This window comes from Vicia villosa, linkage group LG6 (genome assembly GCF_029867415.1).
Source record: "Vicia villosa cultivar HV-30 ecotype Madison, WI linkage group LG6, Vvil1.0, whole genome shotgun sequence".
Lineage (NCBI taxonomy): Eukaryota > Viridiplantae > Streptophyta > Magnoliopsida > Fabales > Fabaceae > Vicia > Vicia villosa.
The window spans coordinates 127425221-127445229 of NC_081185.1; the positions used below are offsets into that span (position 1 = coordinate 127425221).

The 20009-nt window shown below is 32.8% G+C and overlaps 1 protein-coding gene across 1 annotated transcript; it reads right to left on the reverse strand.

Annotated features, from left to right (window-relative positions):
- Positions 1 to 19201: 19201 nt before the first annotated feature.
- LOC131614624 (secreted RxLR effector protein 161-like) lies at positions 19202 to 19786 on the reverse strand. The gene has a single exon (XM_058886187.1). The coding sequence runs from the start codon at positions 19784 to 19786 to the stop codon at positions 19202 to 19204; it is 585 nt and encodes a 194-aa protein (XP_058742170.1).
- Positions 19787 to 20009: the final 223 nt, after the last annotated feature.

Genomic DNA, 20009 nt, shown 5'->3' on the forward strand with positions numbered 1-20009 from the left:
TTGTCTCCTGTTTTTTTATATATTGGTTTGAAGTTTGGTGAATTATACAATATAATTTTAATACATCAAAATGTTTCAGCCAATATCTTTTTCCCGCTATAAATTTTTGTATTTGTTATGTAATTGTCTTTATTTTAACATTAAGTGTGAATTGATCTTTGTAGGTATCAGAATGGTTTTTAGGACATTGCCTTCTTTACATGATGACCCCTAAAGCACTTGATAAAAGTAAAGAAGTTGGTGTAGTGGATGATTTATTATGTCAACACTTTTCTAGAAATTGGGCCATTGCTGTTCATTATTCATTCAATGAGAAAGAGCATGTCAATCTTATTGTTTAGAGGCTTGAAATTTTTTTGTATAGTAACCAGCTTGATTACTCTTGAGAGTATTGGGCTTGAAATTTTTTTGTACAGTAACCAGCTTGATTACTCTGTCTTGAGAATTTGTTGATTATTGTGATAGCAATGCGGTGTTATATATTTTTTCACACCATTAATGATTTGCGGGGATTTTTAACCTCCGAAAATAAAATTTCTCAAGTTCAAATAAAATAATAATTTTTTAATACATATGCTGAGTCAGCTTATTAACAAATGTCTTGCTGTCATGCCACGTAAGCAAATTTAACGTTCTTTTCAGAAAATTTAACAGTGAGGACCAATTAGACTAACAGAACCGATTTTAAGGCACTAATTTGTAACGTTTATTAAATAAGGGACTAAAGTGAAACCTAAAATTAAGTTAAAAGACTTGAGAACTAATTAAGCCTTTAATAATATATTAAAATGAATAATTAATAAATATTTTTTTATAAAATTTTAAAAATTTAATTAAAAAAGTTTAAATATCTTACAAAAATTAAATAAATATTAAATAAATTTATCTATTTTATAAAATATTTACTAATCATTTTATTTTAATAAATACATACACACACACACACACATATATATATATATATATATATATATATATATATATATATATATATATATATATATATATATATATATATATATATATATATATATATATAATATCTGTTTTAATATTAAATAAACTCATACTATTTTGTCTTAAATAAAAAAATATATACAATATTCTGTTTTAATAAAATATTTTTTTTGAAACAAACAGGAATATATTACTATAAAACAACAATTTACACAAGGTAATCCTAAGATCAACTCTCAAAAGTCCAAGCAACTTACATCATCAAATGAGCTATATGATTTCTAGTCTTTCTATAAAGCCAACCTCTATACACTATACAATCTATAATACTATAAACTGTGTTTATATGAGTATTGTTGCCAAACATCAAATCATTCATCTTTTGCCAGATGCCATAGAGTGTCTCTATGAGTACCACCTTAATGATACTTGCTCCAAATCATTTCTTTGAGATATATTTTAAAATCCAATTTAGCTCATCCACCCAAATCTTCAGTTTATGTTTAACATCAAGCCTCCTAAGGATCTGTTACCAGATGTTGAGAGTGTGCCTGCAGTCGTAGAAAAGGTGGCCAGTATTCTCTTCTATATTATTACAAAAACTACACATGCTATCATTTATTAAATCGAATCGTTAAAATATTTAATAAAATTTTTGTTTTAGGAAATAAATAAAAAATTATGCTTAAAATTATATTTTCATAATAATACACCTCATAAATTTTGTTTTCCTATACATCACAAAATATGGAGAAAATAAATTATTTCCCCAAAAATGCATCTAATAAAATATATTTCCTAAATAAAATACACCTAATAATTTAATACAACAATCAACAACCCAATATATCAAAATTTGAAGAAAAAAAATTAAAATAGAAAAAATACATTCTTTAGAAGAAGCTCTTACTCTTGACAAAAAAACTTCTTTAATCTTCTTTAGAAAAATTCCTTGAGAATGACAAAAATTGAAACGAAAAATTAAAAACAAAAAATACACTAAAATTAAAATGAAATTAAAAAATAAATGAACAAGAAAGAAGGAGGAAGAAGTGAAAATCATACCTTTGAAGAGCAGAATGCCGATCAATAAGGTGTTGGTCATTTGGTTTGCTATTTGTTGGAGTATTTAGACTCAGAAATAATATTCTGTTAAGAGATGCCGTAGCGGATGTTGGAGAAATAGTTTCAAATTCCAAGCTTGTTGATTGGTTGTGGCATATTATTGGTCTTAAGTCTAGAGGGTGTAATAATTTTTGTGATTGGAACAAAGACTCCTTTATTGTACTTAAGTTTATGTTAATTTTGTGTATTTGGGTTGAGTTTTCCTAATACTCTCTTTAATATATTTATACTTACGAAAAAAAATATTTTAGACCACTTAAAGGATACATATAGAGTTGGTTTTAAGTGAATCTAGAAGAAGATTGGCATAGATGACTCCTTATTCAAGATCTCCGAAGAATAAAATTAGAAACATACTATATATTCTAGGAAGCATAATTTAACAAATATAAATGTATGCATCATAGATAGATTATTGTCCTGGACTGAGCGATGCTTGGCCCAAATAGGGTGCGAGGCCTAAATCTAGCCTAACCAAGGTAAAGGTCCAATCAAGCTCCTGCTCGCATGGACCTGCACCTACCCGACCACCAAGCAGAAGTTACACTAAGTTAAAACTGGTAAGTCCATGCCCGTACTCACAGGCTTATGGACCGAGCAGGACCACCTTCGGGGTCTCAGACCGGCGTGTCACGAGAAGACATCTATTTACCCGAAACCCGCGAGGACCCTCCTCCTCGTAGGGTTCCTTCATCTTCAACCCTCCGAATAATATAGAGTCTACGCACCTCCGATAAGACCGTGTCTCCCCTAATACTTGGGAGCAGTTGACCTAGGATGGAGACCATGTGCTGGTCTTCACTACACACGTAGATCCTGGCAGTTTCCATCTTAGGCCTGAGCATTCAGTCCAATGTGGAGATCTTGGTCCAGCATTGGGTTATAAATAATCTACTTCACTAGTGGGTCAGGTATTCATTCATTCATTCTTACTCTAACCTTTGTACTTGCATTTTGATTGCTCTATCTTCTCACTTTGGCATCGACGATCCATTCTGATCAGGTACTATCAATTACCTATATCTATTTAGTGTGCATATGCATAATTTGTTTTACCTATATGCACATTTTTTTTTAGAAATATATGTCAAGTACTTTTTTAGAAAAAATACCTAAAAATTTAATTTTGATATTTTTATTTTTAGGTAATTTGTTTTTAAAAAAATCATTTATGAATCTTTAAAACAAAATTTCTAGGATACATATTAACTTTTTCATTTTTATTTTTATTTTGTTTAAGTAAACAAAGTGTGGTGAAATATATTCTTTGCACAAGTATAGCAACAGTCAAAAAACTTCTTTCAGCAATTTTTATCTTTCATGGAAACTGAGAACCAAAATTTAGAAATTGAGTGTTCAAAATTCTCAAATCATTTTTTTTATATATCGTAGATCAATTATTGTTTGTTGTTCATATGAAAACTGCAGATCAATATTAAAGTAAGAAAATATGCATTTTCTTAACAAACCTTGGATGAAGAAAACATGTTTAATATGCAAAACATTAGTATGTATGATAATCTTCAACTTACATCTTTTTTGAGGAGGAGAAACATATCCATGCATTTACTTGAAGTAATAATACATTGGAACTTACTAAGGCTATGTTTGGGAGTTTGGAGGGGAGGGGAAGGAAAAACTTCCAAAAATGAAATTTTAAAAAAATATAGAAAAATATTTGACATTTTTTGAAAAAATGATTTTGTTTAGAATGATAAAAGAGTCATTATCATTAGTAAATTTTTAATTTTCAGAATACTATAACAACCTAAAAGTTATTTGAAAAATTTATGTAAGCCCTTCAAAACCCTCCAAAACCCTCCTTCAATACAATTTTTTAGTTCCCCCATTTTATGGGGTTTTTGGTGTTATGAATAAACCCAAACCCTCCAAAACCCTCCTACCCAAAATCTTTTTATCATTTTCATCAAATTCTTCCTATTTTCCAAAGCCCTCCCCTCCCTTCCCCTCCAAACTCCCAAACATAGCCTAAAGGTTTTGATGGGATATATACTTACACTAGTACAAAAATGTTAATTTACACCCGTTTTTTATTAAATTTACACCCATTATTTTTAATAAAAATCGGGTGTATATCCACAGGGTGAGAAATGTCTAACGAATTTACACCCGTTATGTTTAACAAAAATCGGGTGTAATTGGGCGTAATTACGTTTTTAATTACACCCTTTTTTAATAAAAATCGGGTGTAATTGGGCGTAATTACGTTTTTAATTACACCCTGTTTTAATAAAAATCGGGTGTAAATGGGCGTAATTACGTTTTAATTACACCCTATTTTAATAAAAATAGGGCGTAAATGGGCTTAATTACGTTTTAATCACACCCTATTTTAATAAAAATCGGGTGTAATTGGGCTTAATCATGTTTTAATTACCCCCTATTTTAATAAAAATCGGGTGTAATTGGGCTTAATTATATTTTAAGTACACCCTATTTTAATAAAAATCGGGTGTAATTGGGCTTAATTGTGTTTTAATTACCCCCTATTTTGGTAAAAATCGGGTGTAAATACGCCATTTATGAATGAGCAATTATATCTATTTACACCCTATTTCATAAACACCATTTAATTATATTTTATTTTTCAGTCATAATATTGCAAATACTATAAAATCATACTTATAAAAATCATATTTTAACTAAGTCAAAATATTTTTAATATTAACCAAAAAGTATACAAAATCATATATAGTCATAATATTTCAAGTACATAAAAATTATATTTTAACTAAGTCATAACACTTTCTTCATATATAAGTTTTCTTCTTCTTCTTCTTTGGCTTTTGTTTTGGCAACATTTCTATCTCCTTATCCTCTTCAACCATTTGCATTTGATCCGGTAGATTTTGCTCCTCAACCTTTTGATCCTCAACCTTTTGATTTTCAACCATTTGCAAAAATACTTGAGCCCAAAGTTGCCGAATATGGTCGATTGTCTCTTTTTCATATGGTGACGTGTCTGTAAATATCTACAAGTTCAACATATAATAAATTAACAATATCAAAACAATAATTTACATGTTTTTCAATAAATACATGCAAGACGAAAATATTTTAAATTATACTACCTCATCGAATCTTTCAACAATGGAAGTATCAACAATATCAAACATGTTCTTCATTACATAATATCCACATGCCCATCCATTGTTTTGATGATGTGTCTACATATAAGATACAAAGCATATTAATACTGAAATATAATTATAATGAAGCATATCATTACGAATTCATTCTCATAATATCAACAATATCAAGCAATTACCTTGACAATCTTCCAATTAGGCTTTTTATTCTCAAAACCTCTTAATAACTGATATCCTGTTACAGCTCTGATAAAAGAAATTGCAGCATAAATAACTTATAAATATAAAGTTAAACGATACAAAAATGAAGTATAAATAATGTCTCTTGATTTATATGTTTCTTACCCCTCAAGTATGTTCTTAATACGTTTCTTGGGTTTTGTGTTTAATGAACAAAACCAAAAGATATCATTATCTTGGGGACAAATAACATACAATTGCCAGTGATTGCTGTAGTTTCAAAACAAGTGTTAGAATCATTAAAATTCAAATATTACAAAAAATAACATTAAAAAAATCACAAAACCTTGAAGGAAACATGTACTTACTTATTTAACAATGGTCCTAAGTAACATTTTTTTGACTCGCCATCCAACCTATCTTGTATGTAAGATTTAATAGCATTGGGATCTCTAGTGGTAATTAGTGTCCTATTTGGATCAAGAAATCCAAATAGTTCACTGACATTCTTAGAGATACAAATGCCATGTAGATATCTGAAATGTTGAAACAAATGTTAATTTATAAATGATACATAGAAAAAAATGATTAAAAATAGAATACGATACTTACGAGCACCATAGAGACAAGATAGATGTGGAGATCCATTTAACACCAAAAATTAATTCATCAAGGTCTCGCCTATCAATATAAACTGATAATTCACTTGTTTCATGAACCAAGTCTAGTGATATGGAAACTTCCTTGAAATCTTCAATCTTTTTAAGGTAATCTTCAGAAACAGTGCTGTTTTTTTATCTCTTCTTCGGCCTTGCATTCAGCTTCACCTTCCTGTTTCAGAAGAGATTTATAATAAGAAGCAATAGTTTAGAGCAAGAGCACACAATGTTAAGCACACAACTAACCAAGTATAGTAACATACTTGGTTACTATACTGTTACTAAGATAATATTTAGTTACTTAATTACTCCAAATAAATTTCCTTAAACTAAATGAAATAAATCTGTGTGTGTGTATTTTTAACTAAGACACCTGCTCTTAACATTTTCAAGTCAGCAATGATAAAGAACACTGAAACTATTGCCATGAACAATAGCGTTTAGTGCCCCTAGCTGGCTCAAACTCAGAATCATATAAATTTGCATGAAAAATAAACAGAGAAATTGTAATATGGAAGACTAGCAGTGGCAACCATGGATACTTCAATCAAAGATCAGACCTAAGCATTATTTATGAATGAAGAATAAAAAGATTAATGTGCCGAAACTTGGATGAGCATAGTTGGTAATGACAGTACACATGCATTTATTTATTCATGTATCAACCACACAAGTCCTAATTAAGATGCCATCTATATCTGCATCATTCATCAGGTTTTTGAATGAATGAATGAGAATCTGTATCACAATCTAATTCTACAGTGTGCAGAGACCATGACAAAAAAAAACATAAATGATCAAGAGATTGTATATTATTGATGATTAATGAAGGAATTGCAGATAGGGACAGTACCTCAAATCTGCCACAGAACTAGGCTCATATAGGAAGCTACTCAAACTAGTTTCTCAATTCTTAAAATACCCCTCAATCAACATCAACTCCATATAATCAGGAAACAGTTAACAATCTCAACCTTGTACTGCCATGTCACTAATACTCACTTAATTAATACTAGAAGTTCCCACCGTGTTACCAACTAGTTCAATAATACTTCTGAAACTACTGCTACCAATAAAAGGTTCAACTGTGAATTTTCTAGTTAGATAATCACTTATTTGCTACAATAATACATCTCAGAACTCAGATTTTTCTAGTTAGATAATCACTTATTTGCTACATTTTTACATCTCAGAACTCAGATAGTCCGTTCAAATTTCAACATCATGAATCAATTCAAGATAAAGTATCATGAATCAATTCACAGCCCAGAAACACCCTCATACTGTACATTATCCCAAAGACCTAACCATGGATATACTATTTAACACACTGAGAATATGAGATATACCAAAAAGAAATACCATACTCACAGATTAACAACTCATACTCACAGATCTCACAGATTTTAATGCACACACAACTAACAAACACACATGCAAAGGACCAAAAAACTGAATAGAAAAATTTCACTAAAAGTCTGAAGCACTTAAGATAAAACGCAGAAAACACGAGGTACCTCTTTAGTACTCTTAGGGCGGAGTTCTAATTGCATCTCTTGAAGGAGTTTCATTTCTTTTTGGAGCTTAGCTCTCTCATCATCCATCTCAATTTTCATGTGTTTTTGGAGCTCTATTCTTTGTTTTTGGAGCTCTTTCTGTAATCTATCTTGATAATCATCATTTAGCTTTTGCACTAAGGCTTGGAGGTCATCTTGTGTGACAGCTTTTAAGTTGGAGTTTGAACTTTTTCCAAAGTACTTCTTAAAGCCCACACCCCTAGGAGCAGTGCGGATCCGACCGGGACGTTCACTTGACCCAAGTGCAATAGTTAATATGTCTTCTCGTTCTTCAAATTGAATATCGCCTTACGTACTCTTTTCCACTAAATCACCCTAAAATGTCAAAATCCATACACATGATATAAAATGAATATTAAGTTATAAATGAAATTGAAATTTAGAAAGAACTTTTTAATACTTGAAATTGAAATTTAGAAAGAACTTTTTAATACTTACAACCATGGAAGCTACTAAATTTGTTGCCTCGGATGTAAAATCTCCAGATGGCCTCTGCCGAGCCATCAACCACACCTCATGTCGTTCTAGTTTTGGAGGATCATTCATTAAATTTTCATCACCATTGGCTTCTTCAATGATTTTTTTACTCCTCTCTTCCATTATCTTTTCCTTAAGCTTCTCATAACCACCCCGAGACAAAATATGAGGATGGAGATTCTTTGATGCATGAACCTTTCCTTTTTGCCTTTTCTCCTATTACAAATAAATCACATTAAATTAAGTGTCAACAAGCAAATTAATTTAGATAACATAAAAAAAATCTATAAATTTAACTAACTTGGAATTCTTTTGTTTTTCGATTTTGGACAAACGACTCCCAATCTGCTGGGTCGATGAACTTATACTTTTCAAATGGCGTTGTATTGCCATCTTTATCGCCTTCCCCAAATATATAAACATTAGATAGCAATGTCTTAAATTGCTTCATCCGTTCCCCCATATATACAAACCAATGCTTCTTAAATTTCTTATTATCTTCATCATCGGGGGGGCAAGTGAACTTATCCTACAAAGCATTAGAAGTGTTAGTAATTGAAACAATTATAGATAATAAATTATTAAGAATTAATTACAATTACATACCGTGATATCATTCCATATCGCTATCTTCAAGTTTTCGGGTAGGTTTTTCCATTTCTCTTCATTTATATTAACCTTGCTACGTGCAACGAATGACAAATAACTCTTGAACTTCGCAGCATACTGACCAATAGGTTGGAAAGTATCCCGATCAAAATCAATCGCATATTTCTCACCATCACGAAGTTTGGCAACGAAACGTAGCAATGACGTCACACCTTTAGTCTTCTTTATTCTTGGAGAAGAGCGGGATGGTTTAGCCACGATGTCTGTGTAGATAGAAAAACAGATTCAAGAAAGAAAGAAAATGTCAAAACAGATTCTCATAACTCTGCATTTACAGTACAGCAGCTATGTATTTGAATATCAACAGGGCATTTTTCATTAACTCAGCATAAATCCTTATAGAAAACCAACAAATTGGAATACAAATTGGAAGCATTTGAATACTGACTCTCACATTCAAATCGTTACAGAATTCCTATATGTAACTAAAACATTCCTATATGTAAAACCTTATGAATCACTCAATTTTCTATACAGTACAGCAGCTCAGTTTAACAACAACAACAAAAAAGCACAAGGAAATTAAACACACATATATATATATATATATATATATATATATATATATATATATTTGAATATCACAAAGATCTTTGTATGGCCTGTCATACCTTGAGTCTTCTTTATTCTTGGAGAAGAGCGGGATGGTTTAACCATAATGCCTGTTTAGATAGAAAAACAGATTCAAGAAAGAAAGAAAATGTCAAAACAGATTCTCATAACTCTGCATTTACAGTACAGCAGCTATGTATTTGAATATCAACAGGGCATTTTTCATTAACTCAGCATAAATCCTTATAGAAAACCAACAAATTGGAATACAAATTGGAAGCATTTGAATACTGACTCTCACATTCAAATCGTTACAGAATTCCTATATGTAACTAAAGCATTCCTATATGTAAAACCTTATGAATCACTCAATTTTCTATACAGTACAGCAGCTCAGTTTAACAACAACAACAACAAAAAAGCACAAGGAAATTAAACACATATATATATATATATATATATATATATATATATATATATATATATATATATATATATATATATATATATATATTGAATATCACAAAGATCTTTGTATGGCCTGTCATACCTTGAGTCTTCTTTATTCTTGGAGAAGAGCGGGATGGTTTAACCATAATGCCTATTTAGATAGAAAAACAGATTCAAGAAAGAAAGAAAATGTCAAAACAGATTCTCATAACTCTGCATTTACAGTACAGCAGCTATGTATTTGAATATCAACAGGGCATTTTTCATTAACTCAGCATAAATCCTTATAGAAAACCAACAAATTGGAAGCATTTGAATACTGACTCTCACATTCAAATCGTTACAGAATTCCTATATGTAACTAAAGCATTCCTATATGTAAAACCTTATGAATCACTCAATTTTCTATACAGTACAGCAGCTCAGTTTAACAACAACAACAACAAAAAAGCTGCAAGAGTATATTGTAGTGCATTTATATCAACAAGATCAAAATCAGCAATATCTTCAACAAAACTGAACAAGATTATTGACATTGGCATCAAAACTGAGCTATATATATACTGTAATTTTCAATTATAACAATAACTCAGCTATATATATACTGTAATTTTCAGATCAAAACTGAGCTATATATATACTGTAATTTTCAGAGTACAACTCAGCTACAGCACAAGAACAAAGTAATCTTCACTGTTTTATTCTAAAATCCCTTCTTGATAAAAGAAGTATTGTGATCAACGTCTAGAGTTGAATCATCATTTGTGTTTCTTTGGAGGACAACAGACCACCTATTGTTTGAGGGATCCTTTACATAAAACACTTGGATTGCTTGAGCTGCCATGATGAAAGGTTCTTCCTTATATCCTACCTTATCCAAGTCCACCAATGTAAATCCTAATTCATCAGTTTGTACGCCATTGTTACTATTAACCCACTTACATTTGAAAATAGGAACTTTAAACTTCACATAATTTAGCTCCCATATCTCTTCTATAACACCAAAATAGGCTATGGATGCCAAGATGGGATTTTTATCCTTTGAACTAGAGAAGTGCATTGAGGAAGCCATTATCATTACCCCACTATTTTGCATGGTACTCTTATCATCCTGCGATTTTGTAGAAAAAGAAAATTTATTTATATCGTATCCACCCCAATATTTTATAATTATGATTTATCAATATAAATAAACATCACTTTCAACTTTATGTAAAATCATTTTTCAAGAATTCTATTTTCCTACTTCATATTTTCTCCCTCACATTACTTTTACGCTTATATTATTATTTATGAGATCTTAAAAGTACTTGATGAGTGGAAGTCACACAAACTTGGTCAAATTGTCACACTTAAGTATTACCAACCAATGAACCAAACGCACAATTTAGCTAAGTCATTGAGTGTTGTTTGGATTATCTAGAATTTAAGTTCAAAATGATGACGGGTAGTAGGTGAAAATAAACTCATGAGGCATGGAAGTTCACACTCAAATTATTTTTGAAGTGTTAATTTACATTAATAGTGCCTAAAGCATCCAACCTAAATTTTGACACCAACCATTGATTGTTACGTTTTACTACTAAAACCAAACTCAAAAAGTCATTTTCATGAAACATGTTTTTATAACAAACTACGACTTTATGCCATTTAAAATGTTTGATCATGCCTTTTGTTTAAGGATAAAGCTAACATGTGCCCCAAGGGCACATGTTAAGAAACTTAAATATAGTAAATTTGTATTGGAAAACGTAATAAACACATTAATTATAAACTTTTTATGAAAACAATGCACAATTTTTAAGTAAAAATTTCTACATTTAAGGGCACATGTTAAGGGCACATGTTAGCATGACCCTTTGTTTAATTACCAATATATGTCAAGTTGGTATATTTTAAACCCTTTTTTACAACGTATATTTGAATTTCAACATTTGACCATGCTTTATTTTTGAATTTTTAAATTAATATAAGTAATTGTTAATAACGACACCAGGAGAATGGAGAAAAAGATGGCCAAAATAATTTTATTTAATTACTATTTTGATCTAAATTTAACTTGTCTAATTAGACACGCAGTGTTTATTTGGTTATTTTTTATGAGTTTAATTTTCCAGCAATTATGTGACAGGGATTAGTGTTCTTATGTGGCTGCGGCAGACTCGTTGTTAAGTTATAGTTCTTATTTCCACGGTTAAAAATAATGTCATTTCTTAAACTCCAAATTCTTCGGACAACCGCCATCCAAAAAATTCCAACCTTTGTCCTTGTAACTTTGAGCTTCCTCATATTATTACTCCAAAACAAAAAGTTTTGCCAAGGACTCTTAACAGGTTTCTGAACCAGTCCTATCCAAGCCGCAATCTTATTCCAAACCAGCACCGAAAACGGACATTGAAACATAAAATGATTAAAATATTCCTCCATCTCCGAACGTAACACGCAATTAAAATCAGAAGGGGGCAAAGAAATACCTCTACGAAGAAGTAGATCTTTCGTCGGGATTCTGTTTAAAAAACACCTCCTTACAAAAGCTCTAACACTAAAAGGCACCTCAATATACTAGATAATGTTAAACGTTTTTGCACCTCCATCTTCAAAATCCACGGAATCGTTTCTGTCAGCCACCAAATTATATCCAACTTTAGCGGTATAACCTGATATCAAGTCAGGTCTCCAAAAAACCTTGTCCAAACGCTCTTTTGCCGGAACAACCGAACCAATTATCACACACAGCTGTTGCTGAGAGCTCGCAATATCCCCTGTGAGAAGGTGCGTCTTGATGCCAAAATCTCCCACACCCATTCATCATCAACCCACCTTCCCATTTCTCTCACCTTCTCCCCTTTCATCAAGTTGATTGCATAAATATGAGAAAAAACCTCTTTTAAAAGTAGATTTCCAATCCACCTGGATTCCCAAAAGATAATGCAATTGCCTTTTCCTAACTCATGAAATAGATTTCCATTCATCACCGGTTCCGCCCTCAAATTTTCCAACGTAACAATATCATTCCACCACACCGAAAAAGAGGAAGGTTTTCTACCTGTCAACCCAGATTCTAAAATGTGCATAATCGAACCATATCTAGCATCCAAAACTTTCAACCAAAGCGCTATCTCACCCTTGAAAATTCTCCAACTCCATTTGAATAATAAAGCCTTATTAAAATCCTCCACCTTTCTCACCCCTAAACCACCATTCTCCCGCGTTTGACAGACTCGGTCCCAACCAACCTAATAAATCTCCTTTTTACCATCCTTATCTCCCCACAAGAAACTCGATTGGATCCTCTGAATTTCCTTGCAAACCTTCTTAGGAGCACGGTAAAAAGAAAGCTGGAAAATGGAAATGCTAGACAACACAGATTTTAATAACGTGATTCTACCTCCAAGGCTAAGGAACCTACATTTCCAATTACACAATCTAGCTTTCAACTTTAAGAGGAATCCAAGTAGCACATAGCCCCGGATTGCAACCTATCGGTATACCAAAAAAATTGAGTGAACTTTTCTCAATCTTGCATGATAAAAAACAAGCAGCAGCAGTGAGAAAACGATCGTTAGTATTGATGCCAATCAATCTACACTTGTTGTAATTGACACCTAAACTCGAAGAAACTTCGTAAGCTCTGAGCATAGCCTTAAGAACCCAAATTTGCTTCCAAGATGCTGAACCCAACAACAATGTATCATCAGCGAATTGCAAAATATCCATGACACACTCTCCTCCAACCTTAAATTCGTGATAATCACCAATAGTTATATCCTTTCTAACAATCTCGATAAGGCCTTTAGCCACCAGAACAAACAAGAATGGCGACAACATATCTCCCTGCCAAAGCCCTCTGCCTACCTTAAAATCTTTAGTTGCGCTTCCATTAACAAAAACGGACATCCAGCTGGAAAAAACCATTGCACTCATCCCCTGCATCCAACGTTTTCCGAAACCCATCCTTTGCATCACAAATTTGAGATAATCCCAGCTTACCCTATCATAAGCCTTTTCGAATCCGTCTTTAAAAAGCACACAACTTTGCTTCGATTTCTTAGCAAAATTGACCACCTCGTTAGCAACCAACACCCCGTCAAGAAGTTGTCTACCGGGAACAAACACGCTTTGACAATCAGAAATGATAGATACCAACACCCACCTCAACCTCGAAGCGAGAATTTTAGCCACCACTTTGTAAACACACCCTACAAGACATATTGGTCTATAATCTCCCAATCCCAAAGGATTATCTTTTTACGGGATTAAGGTTAGATATGGCGAAGTGATAGCCTTAAACAGAAAACCATATCCATGAAATCCCTAAACACCCTAAAGAAATCTTCTTTCAGAAAACTCCAACATTTCCTTATGAAATTAAAGTTGAAATCGTCAGGACCCGAACTTTTCGTACCATCACAATCCCAAACAGCTTCTTTAATCTCTAGCTCAGAAAATGGTATCTCTAAAGAATCAGCATCCTTTATGGACAGCGACTTAAAATGGACACCCGATAAATTAGGACGATTGCAGTCACTCTCAGCATAAAGATTAGAATAAAATCTCCTCACTTCCTTATTAACTTCCCCAAATGACTCCAGCAAACCTCCTTCAACGATAATGGAACCGATGTGATTTCTCCGATATCTCTCCTTCATACACTATGAAAGAATCTGCTGTTTGTGTCCCCCTTGCATTCCCACTTCAACCTACTCTTCTGCAACAATAAATTCTCTTTTAAAAAAAATCTTCTTCACATCTCACAAATGACCTCACTCCTCTCCATCACCACCTCTTTAATTAAGTCCTCGTTATAACTCTCAAGTAATAGGTCAGCTTTATTAATTTTCTGAACCCCGTCCTCGATATCAAGATCATATCTACGAAAATGCTCCTTGTCCCACCTACGAATCCTATCCTTCAGAAACCTCATTTTCTCTTTCAACACGAAATCACTTTTTCCCTCCACCTGGATTTCCTTCCAATCCCTCTCCACATACGACAAGAATAAATCATTATCAAACCAACCATCATTGAATTTAAAAGGTTTTAGACCCCAATCAGATTGGTTGATTATTAACCAGATAGGGCAATGATCGGATATATCTCTCTAATCAATCAGCTTCCCGACAACACCCCAATCAAAAATTAAAACATCCAATAACCAAAACCTATCTATTCTGGTCATCGATCTGCCGTCAACGCTGAACCAAGAAAAAGGTTTCCCTTTACACTACACATCGATCAAATTGGAATCGACAATGAAATCACCAAAAACCCTCATCTCAGACTTCCTACAATTACTACTGGACCCATGTCTCTCCCTCTCACTCACCACTGGATTGAAATCCCCTCCCATACACCACTCTCCATCAGAAAACTTAGATTTACAGAGAAGTTCTGCCACCGCTTCCTCTTTAGATAGAACGCTAAGAATACACATTAACGACATAAAAACAAACCCCCTTACGAAGAACCTTAATGCCTAAATAACCTTCTCCCGTAAAGATGGATAAAACTTCGAATGAATCTTCCTTCCATAATATATTCATCCCTCCCGAGGCTCCTGCTGAACCCGAAAACGACCATCCCACTTGTTCATTAGGCCACAAACCCTTGATAATATCCGAATTAAAAATCTCCAATTTAGATTCTTGAATCAAAAAAACATTTGCCTTACCTTTCGACACGATCTGGACGATTCTCTTCCTCTTAATCTTGCTACCTCCACCCCTAATGTTGAAAGACCCTATAATCATGATCCCAATTTTGATATCACCTTCTCTCCGCCCTTCTTTAATTTGTCTCTATTTTCCAGATCGATAATCTTCTACATGTAATCCTTTTCATTTCCAACAGACGACACGCCAAGGTTTGAAATTATGTCCATCAATTTCTCTCCTACATTTGATTCAATCTTCTCCTAAAATCTGCAATTTCCCTGTGCCATGTCTGAATCCATCAACTGATTACAACAAAGAATCGTCCCCCCTGAAAAATAGTTGCTTGTGGATGAGGAAATAAGGGATTCAGATAATTGGGATATCCTCTGAAAGTTGTCGTCCCTCTTTAGAGTGCCTGAACCCAACGATCATTCTGGCGAACAAAAAGGCCCAATATCTACCTTTAAAAGAATCCTCTTCTTGGGCCTCTTTACCTTACCAACCTTGGGCCCACTTAAAGCCTTCACATCACGAAACTTTTTAATCTTTTTCTTGATCGTCTTAACCCTAGCTACAGGATCCACAACTTTGAAGAATGTGTCCACAGAATAATCATCACTTTTTTCCTCAGAAAACACGCATTCTTAGTGGCCCCACATTGTACCTTAGCAACTGCACACTCCACCATTGCCGCCTTAATTGCATTGTCAAAACAAAAGCTACTTTTGGCTTCCTTAATCGCTGACACACGTTTCCCCGAAAACTCCTCTTCCTTAACAACCTGTATGGTCGCTACAACCTCCCTTTTACCCTTGAGACCATCATCTTCTTCCATACTAGCATCATAAAAATTTGATGAAGCAAAAACCTCCCCCCTCTTCAAGTTTAACTGTAACAGAATTATTCCAAATGAACTTAGAATCAGAACACAAATCCGACTCATCAGCTTTCTTAACCGCATGAGTAAGCTTAATACGCATAGGACCATGAGTATCTTCAGACATTTTAATCCTAAACACAACCCCATTGATACGAACGCTGAAAGATTCGTTCAAAACAGAAGTACAATTAGTTCTAACCAATATCTGTGTAATGTCCATATGCTCTCCCTTCAGAGTGTTCTTGTCACAACACACATATTTTCCTACCATATTGGCTATCATCTTGAAAAAATGGAAGTTCCACGCATGACAAGGGATCTCGTAAACCCTTAATCATGTTGCTCTTTCTTTGTCCACATCGTCCTCCCTCTATCCTCTAATCTCTATAAACCATTGGGACAACCAACTTCTCCCTTCCTTGATTAAATCGCAAATAACCCCCTCCTCTAAATCTTCCAAAAGGCATAAATTTGCTCTAAGCGGGGTATCTTTGATGGAAAAATATCCTTCCACCTCATAACTCGTCTGAATGTTGTAAGTCATACCAGGATTCACCACCACTCTGACGAACGCCATCTTAAATCTAGAAAGATTTTCAGAAGGAGAATTAAAATTGAGGTGACACACAGGTCTACCTCCCTTGACCGCGTCAGCGAAAGATCTGCTTCCCTCACTGCCCACATAACCCACGACGCTTTCCTTCCCAAAATCAGAATGGCCCTTGAAAATTTTCCTATCGAAATTCCCCAAAGTTCTACTGCTCTTCTCTCCAGCTTGACCTCCCTTGGCATAAACACTCCTAGTAAAACGAGGTAGATTAGCATGGATTTTCTTACCATCCATAATGATGTTGTCAAGCTTTACACCAAAAATCCTTCCGTCCTCTACTTCTGCAAAACGCGCAAAACCAAACCATTTGCCAAACTTATTCCTTCTTGGTGGGATAATCACTTCGACCACTTCCCCGACACAACTGAACAATTCGAATATCTCCGAAGAAGAAATTCTATCTGGAATCTCAGAAAAGAAGAAAGAGGTTAAGGAACTCCCTTTCACTTTGTTAGCCTTACTACCTACCGGGAACACATCCCATTTAGGAGAAAGGTTCTTAAAACTTCTTTTGCCTACCTTTTGCCACTCCATGCAGACAAAAGAAGAAAAACGCAAACAAGTTTCTAGAGAGAAGGGAGACATTCTCTCTCTAGAACATATACATTTACATATTAGTGACAAACCTGAAAATTTAATGCAGAAACGGAAAATTTAATGCAGCAAATTTAATAAAATAACACCTTGTATGTTTGTCTCACTAACTATCAAAAATATCATTTTTATTTAAATCCTATCAAAACCTTCTTTCACATTCAATCAAATTTTCAACTTCGAAATAATATTTCTTTGTTTTTTATATCAAAAGGAGTAAAAGAAGTTAGTTAAATAATTTTCTAATATACATTTTTTGAAATTTATATAAAAATGTATTTCAATATTAATTTTTCAAAAGAATTATGGCCTAATTCACTCGCGAATAAATTGTGTTTGAGTTGAAATATGTTTGAAAATTTATTTTTGAATTTTAAAATAATTTTAGTTTTTTATTAGAATGAATGATTAACTTTTAGAATGAAAAATTAATTCCCAAAGAACTTATAAGACTAGTTTAATATAGGAGGATTTAACTTGTCACTTCCGTGAGTTGAACTTTGCAACTTTTGAAAAATTTAAAAAAATGCACAATTTTCACTAAAAATGTCAAATTAAATATCGAAAATATCATTGAGTATTGAAAAATTTGATTTTACTGCATGTCCATAGTGAATTTTTTTAAATAATTTTTTAAAGATAAATATTAACAGACATTTTTGTTGATACAAAAATATATATGTGGCAGAAATAATTTTAGGGGTGGAAAGTTGAATTCTCTTATTGTGAAATTCCAATCAAGTTTGTAAGTCTGAAGAAAATCATATTGCTGCACTTAATTCACAGCCCAATTAGTTATAAACAGGCCTTTACAATTGTATTTTTAATATAATTTTAATTTTTTTAAATTCAATTTTTAGTTTTTTGAAATTTATAATTTTTTTTAATTCAAATTATACTTTTTGAAATTTGTGAATTATTTGAAACGAAAAAGACTAAACCATCTTTAATTCCTTCCATCCAAATATTAGTAATGATATCAATTTTCGCCGTTGTTATATTATTCATTTTTTAGAGCAATTTAGCTATGATAAAATTGGTCAAGAAATTCTTTTTCTAGATTTAAATTGTCATCTCACTACTAGAAATTGTCATGTCTTCTTCATCACATATGTCATGTCTTCATCTTTCTTAGAAAAAAAAAATGTCATGTCTTCATATGCAAAACATTGGAATGGAAGAATTGCTATGTTACGTTAGATTTCTATGGATTTTATGGAGTTTGTAAAGGGAACTCCCTTGTGTAATAGATTTCTATAAAGACGCAATTAAAATTTAAAGTCATAGAATTTGTACTTGAAAAGTTTTATGCAATATCATAAAGAATTATTTTATTATTAATTTAAACTATTTTTTATATTGTTGAAATATTTTATATTTAAATATTATTTAGTTATTATATTTTAATAATAATTATGTGGATATTTATAGGCAAAATTTGAGATATCGAGAATGTCCAATTCTCCGACAAATATTGAAAAATGGTCTGATCGTAAGAGGTTTTGTGAAGATACAGACAAATTGGTTTTTACTATCAACATGCTAAAAAACGACATCCCCTTTTTCAACATGATTGTGCAGGAAGTGGTGACATATCTTAATATGTGTAGTACGTGCGTGTAGCACATAATTTTTAGTTAGGTTAATAGCATTAATATTATTGCACATTACGGGAATATGTTGAAGTTTAATGTCAAAATCAAGTAATTATTGTTTGAGCCATATAATTTGAGCACAACAACTATCCGCTGCGACGAATTCCGCCTCACCAGCTGAGAAGGCAACGAAGACTTGCTTCTTGCTATGCCAACTAACTAAAGAATTTGAAAATAAGTGGCAAGTTCCACTGGTGCTCTTCCTATTCGATTTGCAACCGACAAAGTCGGAATCAGAGTAAGCAACTAAATTGAAATCGCATCCTTTGGGATAACAAAGCCCATACTTAGAAGTACCATGAAGATATCTAAAGACGCGCTTTACGACTTTTAAATGAGATTCCTTAGGAGGGGATTGATATCTAGCGCACATGCACACACTAAACAAAATGTCAGCCCTAGATGCAGTAAGATATAAGAGAGGTCCAATCATACCTCTATACCTTTTGATGTCAACATCCTTACCATTTCCATCTTTGTCTAAGTTTCCATCTGTGGGCATTATAATGTCAATTGACTTTGCATCTACCATTCTAAAGCGTTTAAGCAACTCTTGACAATACTTTGTTTGACACACAAATGTCTCTTTTTTGAATTGTTTAATTTGAAGTCCGAGAAAGTATTTTAACTCCCCCATTATACTCATTTCAAACTCTCCATGCATTATCTTTGAAAACTCCTTGACTAATTGCATGTTAGTAGAATCAAATATGATATCATCAACATAAATTTGAACGAGGAGAATATGTTTTCCTTGACATTTAATGAAAACTTTTGTGTCTACCTTCCCTCTAGAATATCCTTGATCAAGTAAGAACTTGCTAAGTCGCTCATACCAAGCCCTAGGGACTTGTTCCAGA

Excerpts from the sequence above, each read along its gene's own strand:
- LOC131614624 (XM_058886187.1), bottom strand. The coding sequence starts at position 19,786 with ATGGGGGAGTTAAAATACTTTCTCGGACTTCAAATTAAACAATTCAAA.